The 19,212-nt window shown below is 36.8% G+C and overlaps 1 protein-coding gene across 1 annotated transcript in view; it reads left to right on the top strand.

The window, feature by feature from the left end:
• Positions 1 to 19,212, top strand: part of MDN1 (midasin AAA ATPase 1) — a 202,059-nt gene that overhangs the window by 141,292 nt on the left and 41,555 nt on the right. The window contains exons 62-71 of the mRNA XM_044675390.1: positions 949 to 1,222; positions 6,072 to 6,307; positions 7,674 to 7,769; positions 7,982 to 8,076; positions 8,527 to 8,648; positions 10,379 to 10,528; positions 12,236 to 12,345; positions 14,154 to 14,227; positions 14,755 to 14,950; positions 18,315 to 18,477. Coding sequence (XP_044531325.1) covers positions 949 to 1,222; positions 6,072 to 6,307; positions 7,674 to 7,769; positions 7,982 to 8,076; positions 8,527 to 8,648; positions 10,379 to 10,528; positions 12,236 to 12,345; positions 14,154 to 14,227; positions 14,755 to 14,950; positions 18,315 to 18,477 — 1,516 coding nt within the window. The remainder of the gene's footprint in view (positions 1 to 948; positions 1,223 to 6,071; positions 6,308 to 7,673; positions 7,770 to 7,981; positions 8,077 to 8,526; positions 8,649 to 10,378; positions 10,529 to 12,235; positions 12,346 to 14,153; positions 14,228 to 14,754; positions 14,951 to 18,314; positions 18,478 to 19,212) is intronic.

Here is a 19,212-nt window from a genome sequence, read left to right as displayed (position 1 = left end):
AAATGTGTATATATATATATATATATATATATATATATATATATATATATATATATATATATATATATTGTTTGCATATTGTCTCCTTCATTAGATTTTAAACTCCTTGAGAACAGGGACTGTCTTTTGCCCTTTTTTTGTGTGTCCTTGGCACCTGGCACATAATAGGCACTCTATACATATTTATTGTTTGATTGATTCTCATGCTGCCTCCCCCAAACTAGTATTTGTTAGACACTGTGCTCTTTTCTGAGAATAAAACTATTCTTTTAAAAAATTAAAAAAAAAACTTTTTTTACCAATTATTCATAATAACCATTTTCCACATTAGTTTCCTGAATTTATAGGATTCATTGTCTCCCTCCCTCCTTTCCTCCCCGCTCTTGGAGCAGGCAAGCATTTCAATCTGTGATATATATATCATTCAAAACCTATTTCCATATTGTTCATTTTTGTAAGTGACAGATCTTTTTTTTTTTAAACCCTTACCTTCCGTCTTGGAGTCAATACTGTGTATTGGCTCCAGGGCAGAAGAGTGGTAAGGGTAGGCAATGGGGGTCAAGTGACTTGCCCAGGGTCACACAGCTGAGAAGTGTCTGAGGCCAGATTTGAACCTAGAACCTCCCGTCTCTAGGCCTGGCTCTCAATCCACTGAACTACCCAGCTGCCCCCAAAGTGACAAATCTTATAAAACCAAAACCCCAAAACATAAATCCAAATAAACAAGTAAAAAATCATATGCTTTCATCTGCATTCCTATTCCAACAGTTATTTCTCTGGAGGTGGATAGAGAATCAAATTATTCTTAAGGAGCTCACGTTATAATGGCAAATGCACAGCTATTCTGTTTTGTTGTTTTACCCTCTCTTTCCCTTTTCCCTTTTGGTAGAATGAGAGTTATAATACTAATTTAATTTCTAATTTGCTAATTAACTATTTGATGTATAGGACTTTGCAGATATTATAGCTCAACCAACTCTAGAGGAGAAGATGGAAACTGAAGATGAGTCAGCAAAGGGAACAGACAAGGATGTAATCTTCATCTCCCAGAGCTCAATGCAGGCTGTAATGCTGGTCCATCAGCAGTTGTGCCTAAACTTTGCACGATCCCTCTGGTACCAACAGGACTTACCATCACACCAGCCTAAGCATTACTTCAGCTTGTTTCTGGCCTGCTATCAGACTGGTGCATCTCTCGTGACACACTTTTATCCTTGGATGGGTATGTTGTATTTTTCTTTGTTGTATACTTGACAGTAGACTAAAATGGAAAATTAAAAATTTTACTGAATATTGTTCTCACTTAAATACTTACTAATAAATATTTTCTTTTCCTGGGGATAGCTAAATGGCTCATTGGATAGAGTGCTGAGCCTGGAGTCAGGAAGACTTGAGTTCAAATCTGCCTTAAGACACTTTCTGTGTGGCCCTGGGCGAGCCATTTAAGCCTGTTTTCCTCAATTCCTCATCTGTAAAATGAACTGGAGAAGGAAATGGCAAACCACTTTAGTAGCTTTGCCAAATGTAATAAGTAAATTAAAACTGGTCAACTGTAATAATCAAGCTAAAGCTGATCATATTGAATTATAGCAAGTATACTAAAGCTGATATGGGACCAACCTGTTATAAGTATAATTGATAATATTAATAATAATTTATTACTTTATAATAGCAACTTTGTAATCAGGTATAGTTGTCAGGGCCAATCTGGTTTCAGGTGGTGGATTGAAGGCCAGATGCAGTCTAATACAACTTGGATTTATTATGGAGGAGAGGTATAAAAAGAAAACCAGGAGGTAGGAATAAGAGTTGAAACTAGGAAAGCATATATTAATATTATATTATGTCTAAAGTTCAAACCCTATACTTATATTTCTAAATTAACCCCCCAAAACCAACTACTCCTCACAGAGGTGCTTCTTGTCTGAAAACAGACCTGACTTAACTATGCTCTCTGACTGAAATTGAAATCTATCTTATTACCTTATCCTAAACTAAATAATAAAATCTTAAATTGATACGAATTCTTTATCTTCAAAACTTTCTTAAAATAATATATTATATCAAACTTTCAAATATAACTGTCAGTTTCTCTTCACAGAGAATGATGCAGCTCCTCTTTCTCTCTGTACATCAATGGTCCAACTGTCTGTGACAGTTCACACAAAAACTGCTCTTCAGCGTCCCCTGTGGCTCAAAGGGGTAAAGCTCTTAGTAAACTCTTTTTCTATGTTTCGGATGAATCTCAAAACTCAGCTCTCAAATAAAACTCTCTCAAAATAACAAACAAATCTTCTTTTCTGTCAGAGAATGATCCAGCCACCAGTTGTCTCCAAAACAAGTTAGGAGAGACTCCCCAGAACTCCCAATTGACTTTCCTTTATCCTAGGCCTCTTAAAGTGACCACTGAAAATTTTATGGTCTTTTCCCTCAAAGGGGAATTAGTAAAAGTGGACAAACTCTTTCTCTGATCTAAAACCTCTTCTCCTGATAGAACTAAATAAATCTTAAATATGACATTCCCCCCTGTGCTTCGCTGGGAATAATATTCTTCTCCAATGAAGTGATTCACCTAACTAAACTTATTCTAAAATTCTTTACTGGAAACAAGGTGATTTAAAGAGAAAGAAGAAAGAAAGTAAACTTTTTGCAAAATGCAAGTCACATATTACAAAACGATATTACAGTTACAGACATTTCTAATTGCAAAAGTAACACACTTTTTAACTGTGCTCTTACAGAAACAAACCTATCTAAAGTTGATAATTCAAAATCAACTTACAGCTATTATGCAAAATCCTTGCAACAACAATATTATACAAAAGTGTACACATTATATACATAATAATAGCATTCTCCCTTAAGGTGGGTATAAGTGTCCCCGTTCTGTCCCACATCTCCCCCCAACCCTTCATTCCCTTTAAGTAGGATATAAAAATCCCCCTGAAGTGAGATATTTACTTTAATATTTTATTTTTATATTTTTAATATTTTAAAATCTATACATTAACTTATTATTATTTTAGTTCTTAAAATGATTATTCACTTATTGTTTAATTAATTATTGTGTTTAATGGCTAGTTAATTTATTAATATCCCTATTTAATATGCTTTTTTATATCAATAAGAATTATTTTAAAACCATAAATAATATACTTAACATCACATTCTCATACAAACCTTTAAATACAAAAAAATCAAACCTTTTCATTTAAATGTGAAAGTTCATTGTCTTTAAAATCATCTAGTCTTCATAGTCCTTGACAGTAACCTCAGTTTTTGTGCAAAAAGTCTAGTTGTAGCCCATTGTTGTTGTTGTGATCTTCGTCCATTGTGTCCTTGAAAATAGTTTTCCATTAAAATAGTGTCCCTTTGTCCTTGTAGTGTCTTTGTTGAAAATGATGTCCTTTTTTTCCAGTTGTCCTTTTGTTTAGTTGTCCAGTTGTCTCATTCTTAATTCTCAACTTCAACTGATGGTACTCTCTTTACATATCCATGCTAATTTCTCTCCATTTTCTGTCTTAAAAGCTTCTTTTAAAGGTTTTAAACAACTTTGAATTCTTCCTATTGTTCCATGATCTAATTTAATTTGCACAAGTTTTAATTCCTTGTTCATTTTCTTTTATCTTAATCCTTTTTTACGGAATTTTTACTCATTTTTCCTTCTTCACTTGAGTCTTGCTCTTGTTTTATAAGTTTGGAAGCTAAGTTTAATACTATGCCTTTTGTTTTCTAATGTTTTTCTGGTTATTTTCATAATGGACCATATGCTCCTTTCTGACATTCCTCTCTTTGAGTATTATTTGCCTTTTTTGAGTTTAATTATTTCTTGGATGTTCCCCATTCCTAATAAACTGTAATAATTCATTTGCTTGTTCTTGTTTACTATTTTGGTTACTGTTTCTATCATTGTATATACCATTTACATTTCTAAAATTGCCTTGGTTGTAATTATTTTAATTGTTGCTTCTAAAATCATTGCCATATCTCAAATTGTTATGCCCCTAAAATTGTTATTTCTAAAATTGTTTCTACCCCTGTTATTGCTGAAATTGCTGAATATTTGGCTCCAGCATCTATAATTACCCATTAGATGTCCCTTTTTGCCACACATATAGCATGTTGGTGCTTGGTTATTATATTTTCCTTGATTAACAAATTGTCTTTGATTGGCAAATTGTCTCTGATCCCTGACAGCAGCTAATGCAACAGTTGTCTCTCCTTTCACAAGTTTATTAAGTTTGCTTTTCAATGTCCTTATTTTCTTCATTAATTCTTCTACTAGTTCTGATTATCATCATCTCGTTTTTCCTGATTCCACTGGTACACATACATAGCAACATGTCTTAATTTATCAATGTCCATTTCACTCCAGTTGGGACAATGAAGTTTGAAATAGTTTTTTACTGCTGTGCTGCAGTTCTTCACAAACTGCGCAGGTGGGGAATGTCCCTTTCTCTAGTAATGTCCCGACCTATATATCTTTCCCCAAGCTCTATCAATCTATCCATAAATATCTCTCCAATTTCTTGTCTGATCTTTTCAAATTTATTCCATGTCCCCTGTCTGTCTAAGCATTGCCTCATTGTTTTAATAATTACTTGCCTAGCCTTCACTAATTTCTCACAATTTTTTTTTCACTGTTCTAATTCCAGCCTGGGTCTGAGTCCAACCAATCTGCTGTGCTCCAATCTGCATTATTTACTCTAATCACTTTCTCCTTCTCCCTTTTATTTAGCATCTTGTCCATTAAATATTCAAAAGTCCAAATAGGTGGGATTATACAGATTTTCTCTATCTTCTTTATTGTGGTTATAGGGTCCTCCTCAAAATAAGGAATACCACATTTGAATCCTTCCATGTCTGCTTGAGTGAAAGGTCTATGCTGCTTAATATTTATGAGCTCATGCTCTGGAGTAAGTGTCATTGGCATTCTTTAGTTTTTGCTTAGTTTTTGTGTTGGCAGTGGTGTTAAAAAGCAGCATCAGAGGTAGAATTAGTTTTGATAAATTTAGTTATAATCTCATGTTGTTTTGAGATTCTTTCATTTAACTTGGCAGTGAACTCTAAATACTTCCCTTTGCTTATCCTTTATCTGTTTTTTCTTGCTAGTTATTATATTATTAATAATTGAGTATAGGAGGTACCCCTCTAATTATACCAATATCATGATAATTGTACATATTGGTATTAATTTTAATATATCTCTCACTGTGAGATCTAGCTTCCCACTAGGGGTCGTAGGCAGTGGCAGGTGCTGGAGATAAGCTGGAATATCTTCACAAATTAAAGGGGAAGTAGTAAAAGTGGACAAACTCTTTCTCTGATCTAAAACCTATTCTCCTAATAGAACTAAATAAATCCTAAATATAACACAAGAAAACTTCAGATGAAGTTTTGAAGAGTCAGACATGACTCAAATGACCAAAGAACAATTTTGTTTTCCTCAGGAAATGAAATTGTTTGGCTCCAAATTTGTTGGATATTAAGAGGATGAAAATTATATTCCTGTTAGATAATTTCATTCCCATAAGGCTTCTAAGCACTCTCATATTGCACAACTGTTTTGAGTGTTTAATGCATAAAAATGCCATAAAATCTTGTGAAACAAGTAAAGGGATGGGGAACTTCACAACTGGGTGTTAGGAGTGTGTGGATTCTTGGATTATTCATATATATCTTCCCTGGCACTCCCAAACTGGAAAGGTAGTTTTAATTTTTTCTCAGATGGAAGAGCTATAAAAGCTGACAGGTAAAGTCCATCTAAAGGACAAATATTATGTTTCTCCGTATTACAGAAATTGGGAGTCTGGAACCATCCTTTAGACATGCTGGTAACCACCCTTCTGCCATACCTGGAATGTTCTGAAGATAAATTCACCAATGCTATTTTTTCTTTTCACTTAATGGCAGCTTTGCTCTTTGCCTGTCATTTTTTTTTTTTTTTGCTTAATCATCTTTCAGATTTACTATTTAAAAATAACAATCACCACCAAAAACAAACTCCCTTTTATGAAGAAGAGCCTCAGTCCAATGATCATCCACCTTGTTCTTGTTATCTGGTTTTGTAGGTTCTGAAGTGAATGACAGGCTCCTGGGCAGCCAGCTCTTGGGCAGTACTCTCTTCTACAACACTCTCTTTGATGAGGGAACCTCAGACTTGGCTTTGAAACCTGATGGACCATATGACTTTTATCAGCATCCCAACATAAAGGAAGTCAGACAGTGCCAGCCTGTGCTGTATGACTTTACCGAGGAAGTAAATCGACTTCTGAAGGACTGGCCAGAGCACCCAGCCCTCATGCAAGTAAGTACATCGGGTTTGTCCGTAGCAATCACATATTGCAAGCAAATGCACATACATGTTTCAATTGTAAAAATTGTTTTTTAGTTGTTCCATTTCTTTGAATACAGATTAACATGTGATAGTTATTTATAATACATGCACAACTCTGGTCAAAGGTGGTCATTGGGGAGAGGGAGGGGGAGAGGCAGGGTTGGAGAATTTTCTTCCTTGGTCCTAAACTCTACTTTGGCTTCTGACCTCTTTATTCAACTGAAATGGTGCTCTCTCTCCATTTATTAACGATCTCTTACTTATCAAGTCTAATACTCTTCTCTTAATCTCAATTCTTCTTGACCTTTCTGAAACATTTGTCACTGTCAATAACCACCTCCTTCTGGATACTGTTTTTGTTCTGGGTTTTGGGGACTTCACTCTCTTGGTTCTTCTGCATGTAAAAGCATACAATACATTATGGTTAACATAATAAATATTTGAATGTGGGAAATATAGTATGAAATCACATGAAAATGAGATCTTTCCTCCTGGGGCATATCAGGAAAACTTTCATGAAGGGGAGGGAGCATTACACCTTGAAGGATGAGGTAAGATTTCAACAACTGGAAAAAAAAAGACATCCTATGGATGGTCCATAGGGAATCATTGGGGAAAAGATTTGGAGGTGGAAAAGTATAGAATGACAAGGCATCTAATTTGTCTAGAACAGAATGCTTGAGTGGGAATGTTGTGAAAAACCGAAAAGATAATTGCAAATTCTGATTCCAGTGTACACGTGCCGTGTAGTTTTCCTCAAGAAATAATCAGAATAAAAAAAGATATAATCAGAATAAGACCTTTTTTCAAAACATACCATTGCAGTTTTGAGATTTTTTTTTTAGCTGTCTTAAATGATATTCCCATGGGAGACTGGATCCATTTCATCACATCTGTGAGATATGGGTTCCAGAGCAAAGCAGAGAGAGCCCAGGTCAGTCAGGGCCAGCCTGTTGCATTCCTTTTGCCTTCTAGTTCTTTTTTCCTTACTGATTTTTTTTAAACCCTTATCTTCTGTCTTGGAGTCAATACTGTGTATTGGCTCCAAGGCAGAAGAGTGGTAAGGGTAGGCAATGGGGGTCAAGTGACTTGCCCAGGGTCACACAGCTGGGAAGTGTCTGAGGTCAGATTTGAACCTAGGACCTCCTGTCTCTAGGCCTGGCTCTCAATCCAATGAGCTACCCAGTTGCCCCTTTCCTTACTGATTTTAATGCATTGGATAGTTTATTTTCAAAGCAGAAAACATAAATGCCTTTTGATTTCAGACTTGAAGTGTGTGGTTGAACAGAGTGTGCAGATGAGCACTATTTAAGACAAAGTTTTCTTTATTCTTTAGCTTATGGTTGTGATGGACAGAATCCGAAGCTTTCCACTCTCTAGTCCTCTTTCAAAGTTTCTAAATGGCTTAGAGATCCTTTTGGCAAAGTCCCAGGTAAAGTAGTTGCATTATTAAGATGTTTTGGGGGGTGAGTGGGTGGCAGAGGTGGGTAGGATCAGAACTATGATTAATATAGGGAACTCCCCAGGAGCAAACCCTTTCCATCAATTCAGACCAGCAACTGTTCCTCAGTTTATAAACTTAGAGAACTGTCTAGGGCTTGCATTCTCACTTAGCTGATAAAAAGGTACTTTTGTTTCCTTTAGGATTGGGAAGAGAATGCCAGCCGAACTCTGTCTTTACGTAAACATCTTGATCTGGTCAGTCATCTAATCATCCAGTGGCGCAAATTAGAGCTTAAGTAAGTGGTATTGTCTGCCTCTTAACCTTCTCTCTGCCCTCTCCTCCACTCCCCAAACCAATGAAGTCAAGTTCAGATGAAACTGGGATCCTTTAATCAGTACATAAGGATCCATGTGGGCAGCGTAATTATTTAATTTTAAAAGGTGATATTTATATTTTGTTTGTTCTCCTTGGGAATGTTGTAGGCCAAGTGTTTGACACCTCTGTGTTATAGAAGTACAAACATAAATGAATTTTACAATTCTTCATTTTTTTTCAAATGAGTATTTAATGTGCTGTGCATGGATTTTGATGTCCTATCAATTTAGTATGAACTAATTTGACTCCTCCAGCAGTTCAGGGGTTTCTCCTTAATATTCACTTGGGAAAAGAAAATTATAGTTATTCGACCCCTTCTTCTATAATCCAGAATCCAAACTAACAGCTTGGGTCTCTTCTCATGTTTTAGCTGCTGGTCCACAAGTCTAGATAATACCATGAAACGACACATGGAAAAATCCACCAAACACTGGTTTTCTATCTATCAGATGCTTGAGAAACATATGCAAGAGCAAACAGAAGGGAAGGAAGGTAATGATCTCTAACAGTTAGCAGTATCAATTCCTTTGTCGCAGGGGCTAACATAGGGTATGTGAACTCATTTTTTAAAAGTAACCATTGCATTATCCTGACCTACTCACTCATCCTCACCTCATTTGTCAAATAGGGCAATTTTTTACCTCTACCTTTACCTTGCATCTTGTCTTACATCTGTTGTCCCTTTCTCTTTACTCACTTGCCTGCTACCTTAGTTCTTTAGGCCTTATTTTTTTTGCCCAATGTTGCTACAACAGCTTTTACCTGGTCTCCTTTTGCCTTAAGTCTCTTCTCATTCCAGGCTATTCTACACACTGATACAAAAATGATTTTCTTGAAGTACAGATCTGATTTTGTTACTCCCTTACTAGGTCAGTTCCATTGGATCCTTGTTTCCTCTAGAACAAAACAGAAACTCCTCTTTCCCTTTAGTTTTTAGATCTCTTTGTGACATGCCCTCAAATGATCTTTCCCTTTATTGTCCCTTCCTCCCTGTAATGCTGCAGTTCAGCCCAAGTTAGCTTCTCTGCTCCTCACACTTGTTTCATCTCTCTGGCTTTGCTCTGGCTTTCCAGTATGCCTAGAATATAATCCCAACTAACTTCTGCCTTCTAGATTCCTTATTTTGCTTTAAGACATAGCATACTTACCTCCTTCTACATGAAATCTTTCCTATCCCTCCCCCTCTCCCTCCACCCAACTGCAAGTATCTCTCCTTCTCCCTTTCTTTCCCTTTCCAACTACATTCTATCGATTTTGTATTTATTTGTATTGATTCTCCTGACTTGACTCCTTATTAGAATGATTAGGGATTCCTTCATTTTTTATATCTCCATTCCCATTGCCTGCTGTTCAGTGGCTCTGCCTTTATAGGTGATTGATAAATGCTTATTGATTGATCATATGAATGATAGATGACTAAAGCATTTCCCAGTGTGCTAGATTTAGAATTTAATTTTAACCTTTCTGCAGAGTGAAATGAATTTCCTTGCTACTTAGCAGGAGTGTTAGTTAAAACTGGATGAGGAATCTGCCTCCCCCAAGTGGAGAGAGACTTCCTAACTGGTTTTCTAGGGTGTGATACTTGCTCAGGTATAAAAATTCCTCGTTGGGCTCAGGTGATTATCTTTATATAAACATCACCCCCATTTTACCCAGAAGTGAGCAGATTTTATCAGACTTGCCCAAAGTCCACAATGGAAGAGCTAGTTAGTCCTGATAAACATATTTTTTGTTTATGTAGTCCAGTACTCTTTCCACAAGACTACAAAAAAGCCTGTGCTCTTTTGTCAGAGCACACATTAATTTGTCTGTTTCATGCTCTTTATCCATCACTAAACATTTATCCATGCTAGACACTATTTGGTGCTGAGAGGAGGTGACAAATGAAACAATCTTTACTTTCAGGGAACTTACTTCAATAAGAGAAGACAACAGGTGTATATATGTGTGTGTGTGTGTGTGTGTTTGTGTGTGTGTGTGTGTGTACAAAAACACACACACACACACATATATATATATATACATATTATATATATATATATATTTAAGTTAAAAGTTAATTTATTTCAAGCTTAAATTATGCCAATACTCATTCACCTTTGGAACACCTTTATGACTAAATAGCCTTTCTCATCACCTCATATATCTTAGAGCCAGTAAATTACATATGCTGCTGTCAGATGTGCCAGAAATATATACTTTTCTGTTTAAATTCTTCCCAGAATGTGATAGGAAAATGGCACTGACAATGTTGGTCAGCACTTTACAAGCTTTCATTGAAGGAGCCTCCCTGGGAGAATTCCACGTACGACTTCAGATGTTGCTAGTTTTCCATTGTCATGTCTTGTTGATGCCACAGGTAGAAGGAAAAGGTAAGTTTGGTTCTTTAAAAAATAATATGTTATTCCTATATTGCATTGAAGAGGCAGCAAGGGGTAGAGGGGAGAAAGGACCAGGAAGTCCTAGGAGGTTGTGCAATCTTGAACCAGTTATTTTCCTCTTAGTGCCCAAGGCAACTCCAAGATAGGGTCATCAATCTGGCTGATTTGCAGATAAACTCTGTTCCCTCCTATTTCTCTTTTACCCTCATTTCCCATCTAAGAATGTTTTTTACCTTTTTAAATGAAGTCTTATTGCAAGCTGTAGATTACTCATACCCTGGTCTAAAAGAAGGTGATGCCCTGCATTGGTAAAAAGAGTTTTTCATACCTGTGAATTCCTTGTAACACATGAAATCACGAATCTAGTTATTATTTCATATAATGTATTATTAGTAAACTCTGACTCAAGAGGGAAAAAATGTAGATGACATTTTCTTGTAGTCTGGTTTACAGGATATACCTTATTTAGTTATTTATTTTAGTGTAGAATAACTAAATGCAGAGAAAAATATTCAAAGTGAAATAAATGCTGATTGATTGTAGATTAAAGAGTGGCTGCAGTTCCCTCGGCCATGGATAAGTGAAGTACTTTTTTTTTTTTTTGCAGCCTACTTTGTTGTTTTTTTAAAATACCTTCCTTCTCAATTAAAAAAATTTAAATTAATTTATTTTTAGGTATTTTTCCAAGGTTACATGATTCATATTTTCTCCCTCCCCTCTCCTGGAACTGACACGCAATTCTACTGTGTTATACATGCATTATCCCTCAATACCTATTTCCATATTATTGATCTTTTAAAACCAAAACCCTAAATCCTATACCCATATAGTGATAAATCATGTTTTTCTACTCCCATAGTTCTTTATCTAGATGTGGATAGTGTTCTTTCTCATAAGTTCCTTAGTATTGTCCTGGATCATTACATTACTATTAATAGCAAAGTTTGTTACATTTGATTGTCCCACAGTGTTTCACTTATTGTGTATAATGATCTCCTGGTTCTGTTCATTTCACTCTGCAGCAGTTCATGGAGGTCTTCCCAGTTTATATAGAAGTCAAACATTCATCATTCTTTATAGTACAATAGTATTCCTTCACCATCATATACCACAATTTGTTCAGCTTACCTTCCTTCTTATAATCAATACTAAGTCTTGGTTTCCAGGCAGAAGAGTGGTGAGGGCTAGGCAATTTGGGGTTGTGACTTTCTCTAGATCAAACAGCAACGAAGTATCTGAAACCAGACTTGAAGGTCCTATGCCCGCCCATATTCAGTCCTGGCTCTCTTATCAACTGAGATTACTAGCTGCCCCATTGCAGCCTATTTTCAATCTAAATAGTAAGATAGACAATATTTGTTGGCTTCTGTCTTGTTTAAGGGATTATTTAGAAGATCTTTTCATGACAATACTTCTGATTCTGCTTTTTAAGAGGTGAGGGCAGGGCAAGAGCCACTCCGAAAGCGACTGAAGAATTCAGAAGGCTTGATCTGGAAATCAAAGGGAAAAAAGTTCCTATGTTAAACCTGTGATGACCCTAAGCTTTAGCAAAGTTACCAATAGATATTTAGCCTCTCCAGGCACACAGTCTTTGAATCATATTGGAATTTATTGATGTCCACTTGTGTTATGGTGCTCTGAGGGAAAGCCTCCTTTTAGAAACAATTGTTATCCTTTCCCCCCTTTTATTTCTTTCAGATTCACTGTGCAGTGTTCTTTGGAATTTGTACCATTATTATAAGCAGTTCTCAGGTAGAGTCCAGGCCCGAATTGAGGAACTTCGATCCCCACTAGAAAAAGAGCTAAAGGTAAGAGAAGCATTTGTCTTGGGTGGTTCATCAGAAGAACACCTTAGCAAATGCAAAATTATTTTAGAGAACTCCTAAATTTTAAATCATTGAATAATCATGAGGATTTTGTTAAAGAATAGTAATTTGGGAAAGGGGATATGATTGCTATTGTAAAACAATATGATAAAATGTAGGTTTTAAGGTTAGTGTTTGCCTATTCTGTCAAATACCCTAGAGTTACATTTGTCATTGCCCTTCACCTTTATCCCATACCATTTTATCTTCCTTTTAGACTTGGGTGAGCAAAGAACTATTTGACCATATTTTTTCCGTTTAAAACTTAAAGGATTATAGATTTAGAGTTGGAAGGTACCTTAGTGATGGTTGTCTTGCCCAATTTCCTTATTTTTAAAATGAATGAATTAAGGCCCAGAAAGTTCACTCAAGTAGTAGATGGCATAGCCAGTATGCAAACTCAGTCAGGGACTCTTTCCACTGAATCAGACATAAGTTGTTTTGTTGTTGTTTTGTTTTAAACCCTTACTTTCTGTCTTAGTTCCAAGGCTGAAGAGTGGTAAGGGCTAGGCAATGGGAGTGACTTGCCTAGGGTCACACAGCTAGGAAGTGTCTGAGCCATATTTGAACCCAGGATCTCATTTCCTAGGCTTGGCTCTCATTCCACAGACCACCCAACTGCCCCCTCAGACATTAGTTTTAACATAAGTTTCAGCCTCTTACTACATAGACTCTTTATCGATTAAGTAAGGTGATAATAAGAACTGACTAATTCTGTGGTTCCAGTGGTAAACTTCTGAGCTGTAGGTACTAAGTACCAGGACATGTGAATGCTCAAGTGGATCATTGATTTTAATTGTAAAAAATAACTCATGCCTTTCACCTTACAATTAATACTATGGATTTGGTTCCCAGGCAGAAAAGACAGTAAGGGCTAGGCAATAGGAGTTAAGTGACTTTCCTATATCCATATTTAAACCCAGGTCCAACCATCTCTAGTCTGGCTCCCAATCCACTGAGCCATCTAGCAACCCACTAATTACCTTTAAACAAGCACTAAAATAATATAGGGCCCTCTAGGAGCAAGAGAGAGAAAGCGTAAGAGAACCTGGCTTTTTCGAATGTCACATGTAAAACTCAGTGACCTTTTGTTTAAACTTGTTTTACTTGCCACACTCATTTCTGTAGTTTGCAGATGAACACTGGACCTGCTTCTGGATTGTATAAGCATCAATGAAGCAGGCGCTGTTAAGAGAAGGTTGAGTTTAGAGTCTGTGTATTTGGGTTTCAATATGTAAGAGTATAGGAATAGGAATTTCAATATTGGGTATTAGGCAAATCACTTCTTTTTGAGCCTTAATTTTCTCATGTGTAAGGTGAAGGTGTTGGACTATGCCCTCCAACGGTTGGACTAGATCAGTGATGGGGAACCTTTTTAGGGTCCCCCGTGTTAGGCACCCGTGGCGCCCTCCTTTCCCCCTAATTGCATACCATGCCCCACTCCCTGACTGCATGCAGTCCCCCACCCTCCCTCCCTGGTGTTCAGGGAAGGGGCTGAATTCCTGGAGGAAGTTCCAGTGCCCCATACCCTTTTTGGGGGATGGGGGCAGGCTACTAGCTGGCCAAAGCCAAGGGCTTATGCATGCCCACATAGAGTTCTCTGCTTACCATATTTGGCACATGTGCCATAGGTTCACATTATGGGACTAGATGATCTCTGAGGTCATTTCTGTTTCTTTAAGTTTATGATCCTAAAAATAGACCTTGTGCCAAGTTTTATAAACAGGTTTTGATTTCTGCTTATATTACAGGAATTTGTTAAGATCTCCAAGTGGAATGATGTTAGCTTCTGGGCTATAAAACAGTCTGTGGAAAAGACACACAGGTAGTAATAAAACTCTTTGTGAAGTTTTAAGTGGAAAATGAGTTGCATTTTTATAAGGAGCAGCAAGTATGCTTGTAATACACTTGTGACAATGGTAGGACAATAGATGGCATTAGACTTCAGAAAGTTCCTATACTCTTTGTATGTACAGCATGCCTCAAGTACCTAGTATAGGAGTTCTTAACTTACTTTGTATCACTAAATTTTTTGGCAGTCTGCTGAAGCCTATAGATAGCTTCTAGAACAATGTTCTAAATGCATAAAATAAAACAGGATTTTAAAGAAACCAATTTATTGAAATAGTTTTCAAAATTAAAAAATATACAAACATGCACACACATTCTTAGACCCTAGATCAAGAATACTATTTTGTATATTAATGTGTGAATTAAATTTAAATTCAATTAAAATTAAAAAAATTAAAATGTGGATGTAAAGAGGGCAAGTATGAAGACGTCATAAAGGTCTTAAAACATTTTCCCCTCTTGTTTACCTATCCCCTAATTGTTATTATTGATTGTGATTAGGACCCTCTTTAAGTTCATGAAGAAATTTGAAGCTGTCTTGAGTGAACCCTGCAGGCCTTCCTTGGTGGAAAGTACCCAGGAAGGGCAACTAGATTGTCTACAGAAGCAACCAGTAGCAGATGGGGAGAAAACTCCAATTCAAAGTCTGAACAGCATTCTGGTGCAAACTCTTTTAGCTAGATCAGGCAGCACCCAGGTATGTACTCACTTACTGCTGGGAAATTTTCTATTGATTTCTTATTGCTTCTGAATGATAGATTCCTGCCTTCTACACAGCTGTATCTGTAACCCAAACAAGGCAATTAAAGTTTTTGAAGTATTGCTCTTAAAAGAAGTTTTAAGTCTTTGTTGTTTGCCCAACTAAGCATCTGACTCAGCAGTGCAGTGAGAGCTTAGTCTTGGCATTAAATGTGAGTCTTCCTGGCATTGTAACTTAGGAGAACACAGTAATCCACGATGTTGTTTACACCACTACCTTTGGCCTCCACATTAGTGAGGCTGTGCTGGATGGTCATCGTATTTCAGATTGAGAGGGCCTGAGGAGAGCTTTGGGATAGTGAGCTGCTTTCTACTTCAGGTTTCATCTCAAGCATCACCTCCTACTGCAAGCTTCTTCCATTACCTGTAGGGAATGGGTTCTTCCCTCTCAAATTATCATCTCTTTACATGCTGAAAAACCACCTCTGCCCATCAACTCTTAGATGTCATGGGTCATTTCTTGTTTTGTTTTGGGGTCTCTAGTGTTTAGCACAATGAATGGCTCGTACTGAGGGTGCATTTCAGCAAATACTTGTTGGGTTGGACAGATAGCGTTTCTAATTTCCTTGTACCTTCTCAGTATAGTTATAAGGAGAGCCAGAAGGTTGAGTTTAAAAATCTCTCTGCCACCAAAATGGAGATAAATGGTGTTTTTGTTAGATGTTTCCATCCACTTGGGAGGTCTGTCAAAAGGAAGAAACCTCAAAATTTATCTACTTGCATAACAATTTGATTTCCCCTAAATTTTTAACACTGTGTAGAATTGAAAGTTTTTTAGCTTTCTTTTCTTTCTTTAAAACAAAAACAAAAATCCATTTTTGTTTTAATGTTACTCATTTCCTTATACCCACCTCTCCTCTCCTTTACCCACCCCTATTGAATCTTCTCATGTAACCAAGCAAAACCAAGGAGAAGAGCAACTTTATCTTATAGTGGCTGTGACATCCTGTACCAAGATGGAGAGAAATACATTTCTTCATTTGTTCTCCAAGTGGTAACAGTTCATCAGGATTTGACTGCATCTTCAGTTTTTCCCTCAACTCCTTCATTTACATTAATTTATTTTTATATGTTCTCTTCCTACCTCTGCTTGCTTCATAAGTTCATAAAAGTCTTCCATGTTCAGGCCTTTATTTTTCAGTTAATTCACATATGTCAGCCTTTGATAGGTTACTCCATCTCCATACCTGTCTCTTATATCTGACCTGATGGCATAGAATTTGATTACCATTCATCCATTTTATTTTATTTTTATTTTTTTCCTTTTTTAATTTAGAACATATTTCTATGGTTATATGCTTCATGATCCCCCAACCCTACTCTTTCTTCCCCCCTCCCAAATCCAACAAGTATTTCCACTGGGTTATACATGTATCATTGTTCAAAACCTATTTCCATGTTCTTCATGTCTGTAGTAGAGTGATCATTTAGCATCAAAACCCCAAACATATCCTTAATGCATTTCCATTTCCACAGTTCTTTCTCTGGATGTGGATAGGGTTCTTTCTCACAAGTTCCTCTGGATTGTCCTGGATCATTGCATTGCTACTAGTAGAGAAGTCTATTACATTTGATTGTACTGTAATGTATCAGTCTCTGTGTACAATGTTCTCCTGGTTCTGCTCCTTTCACTCTGCATCAATTCTTGGAAGTTATTCCAGTTCACATAGAAATCCTCCAGTTCACCATTCCTTTCAACACAATAATATTTGATCACCAACATATGCCATAATTTGTTGTGCCATTCCCCAATCAATGGATACTCCCTTGTTTTCCAATTTTTTGCGTGGCTATAAATATTTTTGTATAAGTTTTTTTCCTTATTATCTCTTTGGGGTACAAATCCAGAACCATATGTATAGTTCCAAATTGCCCTCCAGAATGGTTGGATCAGTTCACAACTCCACCAGCAGGGTGTTAGTGTCTCACTTTTGCCACATCCCCTCCAACATTTATCACTTTCCTTTGCTTCCATATTAGCCAGTTTGCTAGGTATAAGGTGGTGCCTCAGAGTTGTTTTAATTTGCATTTCTCTAATCAGGAGGTATTTAGAACACTTTTTCATGTGTTTATTGATAGTCTTGATATCATTATGTGAAAACTGCCTATTCATGTCCTTTGACCATTTGTCAATTGGAGAATGGCTTGATTTTTTTGTAAATTTGACTTATTTTCTTTATATTTGGGAAATTAAACCTTTGTCAGAGAGTTTTGTTATAAAATTGTTCTCCCAGTTTGTTGCTTTCCTTCTAATCCCATTCATCCATTTTAGAATTAAAAGATTCTACTCTAAAGGTGACTATTTGTCTCAGATTTGGAGACTTAATGCTTGAAACTTCTTTTCAAAAAAGAAAAGGGTAACTTCGGTTCAGGGCATAACCTTGCTATCTTCCTACATTTAAAAAACAAAAATAGCCTCCCTCCTCCCAAACCACCCCAAAATACATTAGCTCGGCTATTCAGAGTGTACTGCTAATAATGCTATGTCACTTACTTGTTCCTTTATGGATTGGTTTATTTCAGAGGCCCAGAGGTAATCAGGAAAATAAAAGAATGCTGAATCTGTAGTCAGAAAACCTAAGATTGAATCCTGGCTCTTCCACTTGTGTGACCTGTGTGGCTTTGGCAAGCCCTTTGATAGAGCTATAAACAACGATGATAATGAGTTAGCATTTGTATAGCATCTTGAGATTTGCAAGTGCTTTATTTATGTTATTTCATCTGTGACAAAAGTGCTATTGCTATCACCCCCATTTTGCAGATGAGGAAACTGAAGCATACATGGTTAAATGACTTGCTCCAGGTTTAGTCAGTAAGTGTCTGAGGCTGGATTTGAACTAGACTTTCTTATTCCATAAATCCAACATTCTAGGTACTGCATGATCCAGCAGGAAGGCTTATACTAGACAAACTCAGTGGGTGATCCCTTCCAGCTCACAGTCCAGTCATTTCAGTGCTGTTTTTCTTTTAGCATTTGGAGAAAAAAAGCTACCATGCAATTCCATTTTATCCATGCTAATCATTGTGTCTATACCCATGGTTACTGTGGTGAGGATTGGCAGTGTTATATACTGGGTCTGAGAAACATCCACTGCTATATCTCTGAATTTCCAGGTCAAGAAGTATACATTTTGATTTTTTTCCTTCCTCCTTCCCTCCCTCTGACATTCAAATGCTTATACTGATCTGATATGAAAGAAGGGATAGTGAGTATTTGAGGCATGTGAATTTGATAGCACATTGTTGCCAGCTGGCCATGATCTATTTGCTTGTTGGAGGTCATTCCCACCTGTGTTTTGTAGACTCTGCTTCCAGAATCCTGCCGCGATATCATTCCTTTCCCCTTGGAGGGCTTGCTGCAGGGCCGTTTGCTAAAGCTCACCAAACGAATGAAGAATATATGCATTAAAATCATGAAGCAAAGTCCATTGCCTGACCTTGTGGAGAACCTTGATCATTTTACAGGTGGGTATATATGCGCCCACAGCAGCAAAGTAGATTTTATGGGAAGGAAATTCAGAAAGGTGGTTTTTGGTTTGATTCATTCATTCATTCGTCCATCCACCCACCCATTTATTTACTTATTTGCTGGGCAGCTCCATTTATTTATTTGTTTGTTTGTTTGTTTGTGGGGTGAATTCTGCTACTTCTTAGGGTTCCTCATAGGCTCTGGTCAAAACAATTGATTAATTTTTATTAACATTTAAAGGGAGGAAGACCAAGCAGAGTCCTGCATGAAAGTGAAACAGATATAGTTTGGGGATTTATCTGTTTAGAACTACAAAAACCATATCATTACCTAAATTTAAATAGAAGGATGCATGGTGGTGAATTAGCTTTTGCCCTTTCTTCTTCAGGCAGGATTTTTGGTGACAGGTAGAAATTAGCTTCAGGTCCTTATGGGACACTTCCCCTTCCCCACACCTCCTCTCCTTTTCAGATGTTTAGTGTTTTCACTTTTCTTTTTCATATCACTATCATTTCTCAGTGACTCCCCGATTTTCCTTTATAATAAACAGTAGGTGAACAGATGTCTTCCTCTCCCCCCAATTGATGGTGTCTTACAATGGATATTTCATTCCATATCTCTTCTCCATATGTCTCTCTGACATGAAGTAAGAGACTCATCACCATTAAGTCCTTTGAAATCATTATTGTATTGGTCAGAATTTTCTAGTCTTTTTGTTCTTTTTTTTCTAG

The sequence above is a fragment of the Gracilinanus agilis genome, chromosome 4 (assembly GCF_016433145.1).
Source record: "Gracilinanus agilis isolate LMUSP501 chromosome 4, AgileGrace, whole genome shotgun sequence".
NCBI classification, from domain to species: domain Eukaryota; kingdom Metazoa; phylum Chordata; class Mammalia; order Didelphimorphia; family Didelphidae; genus Gracilinanus; species Gracilinanus agilis.
This window is presented reverse-complemented; position numbering and strand designations above follow the sequence as displayed.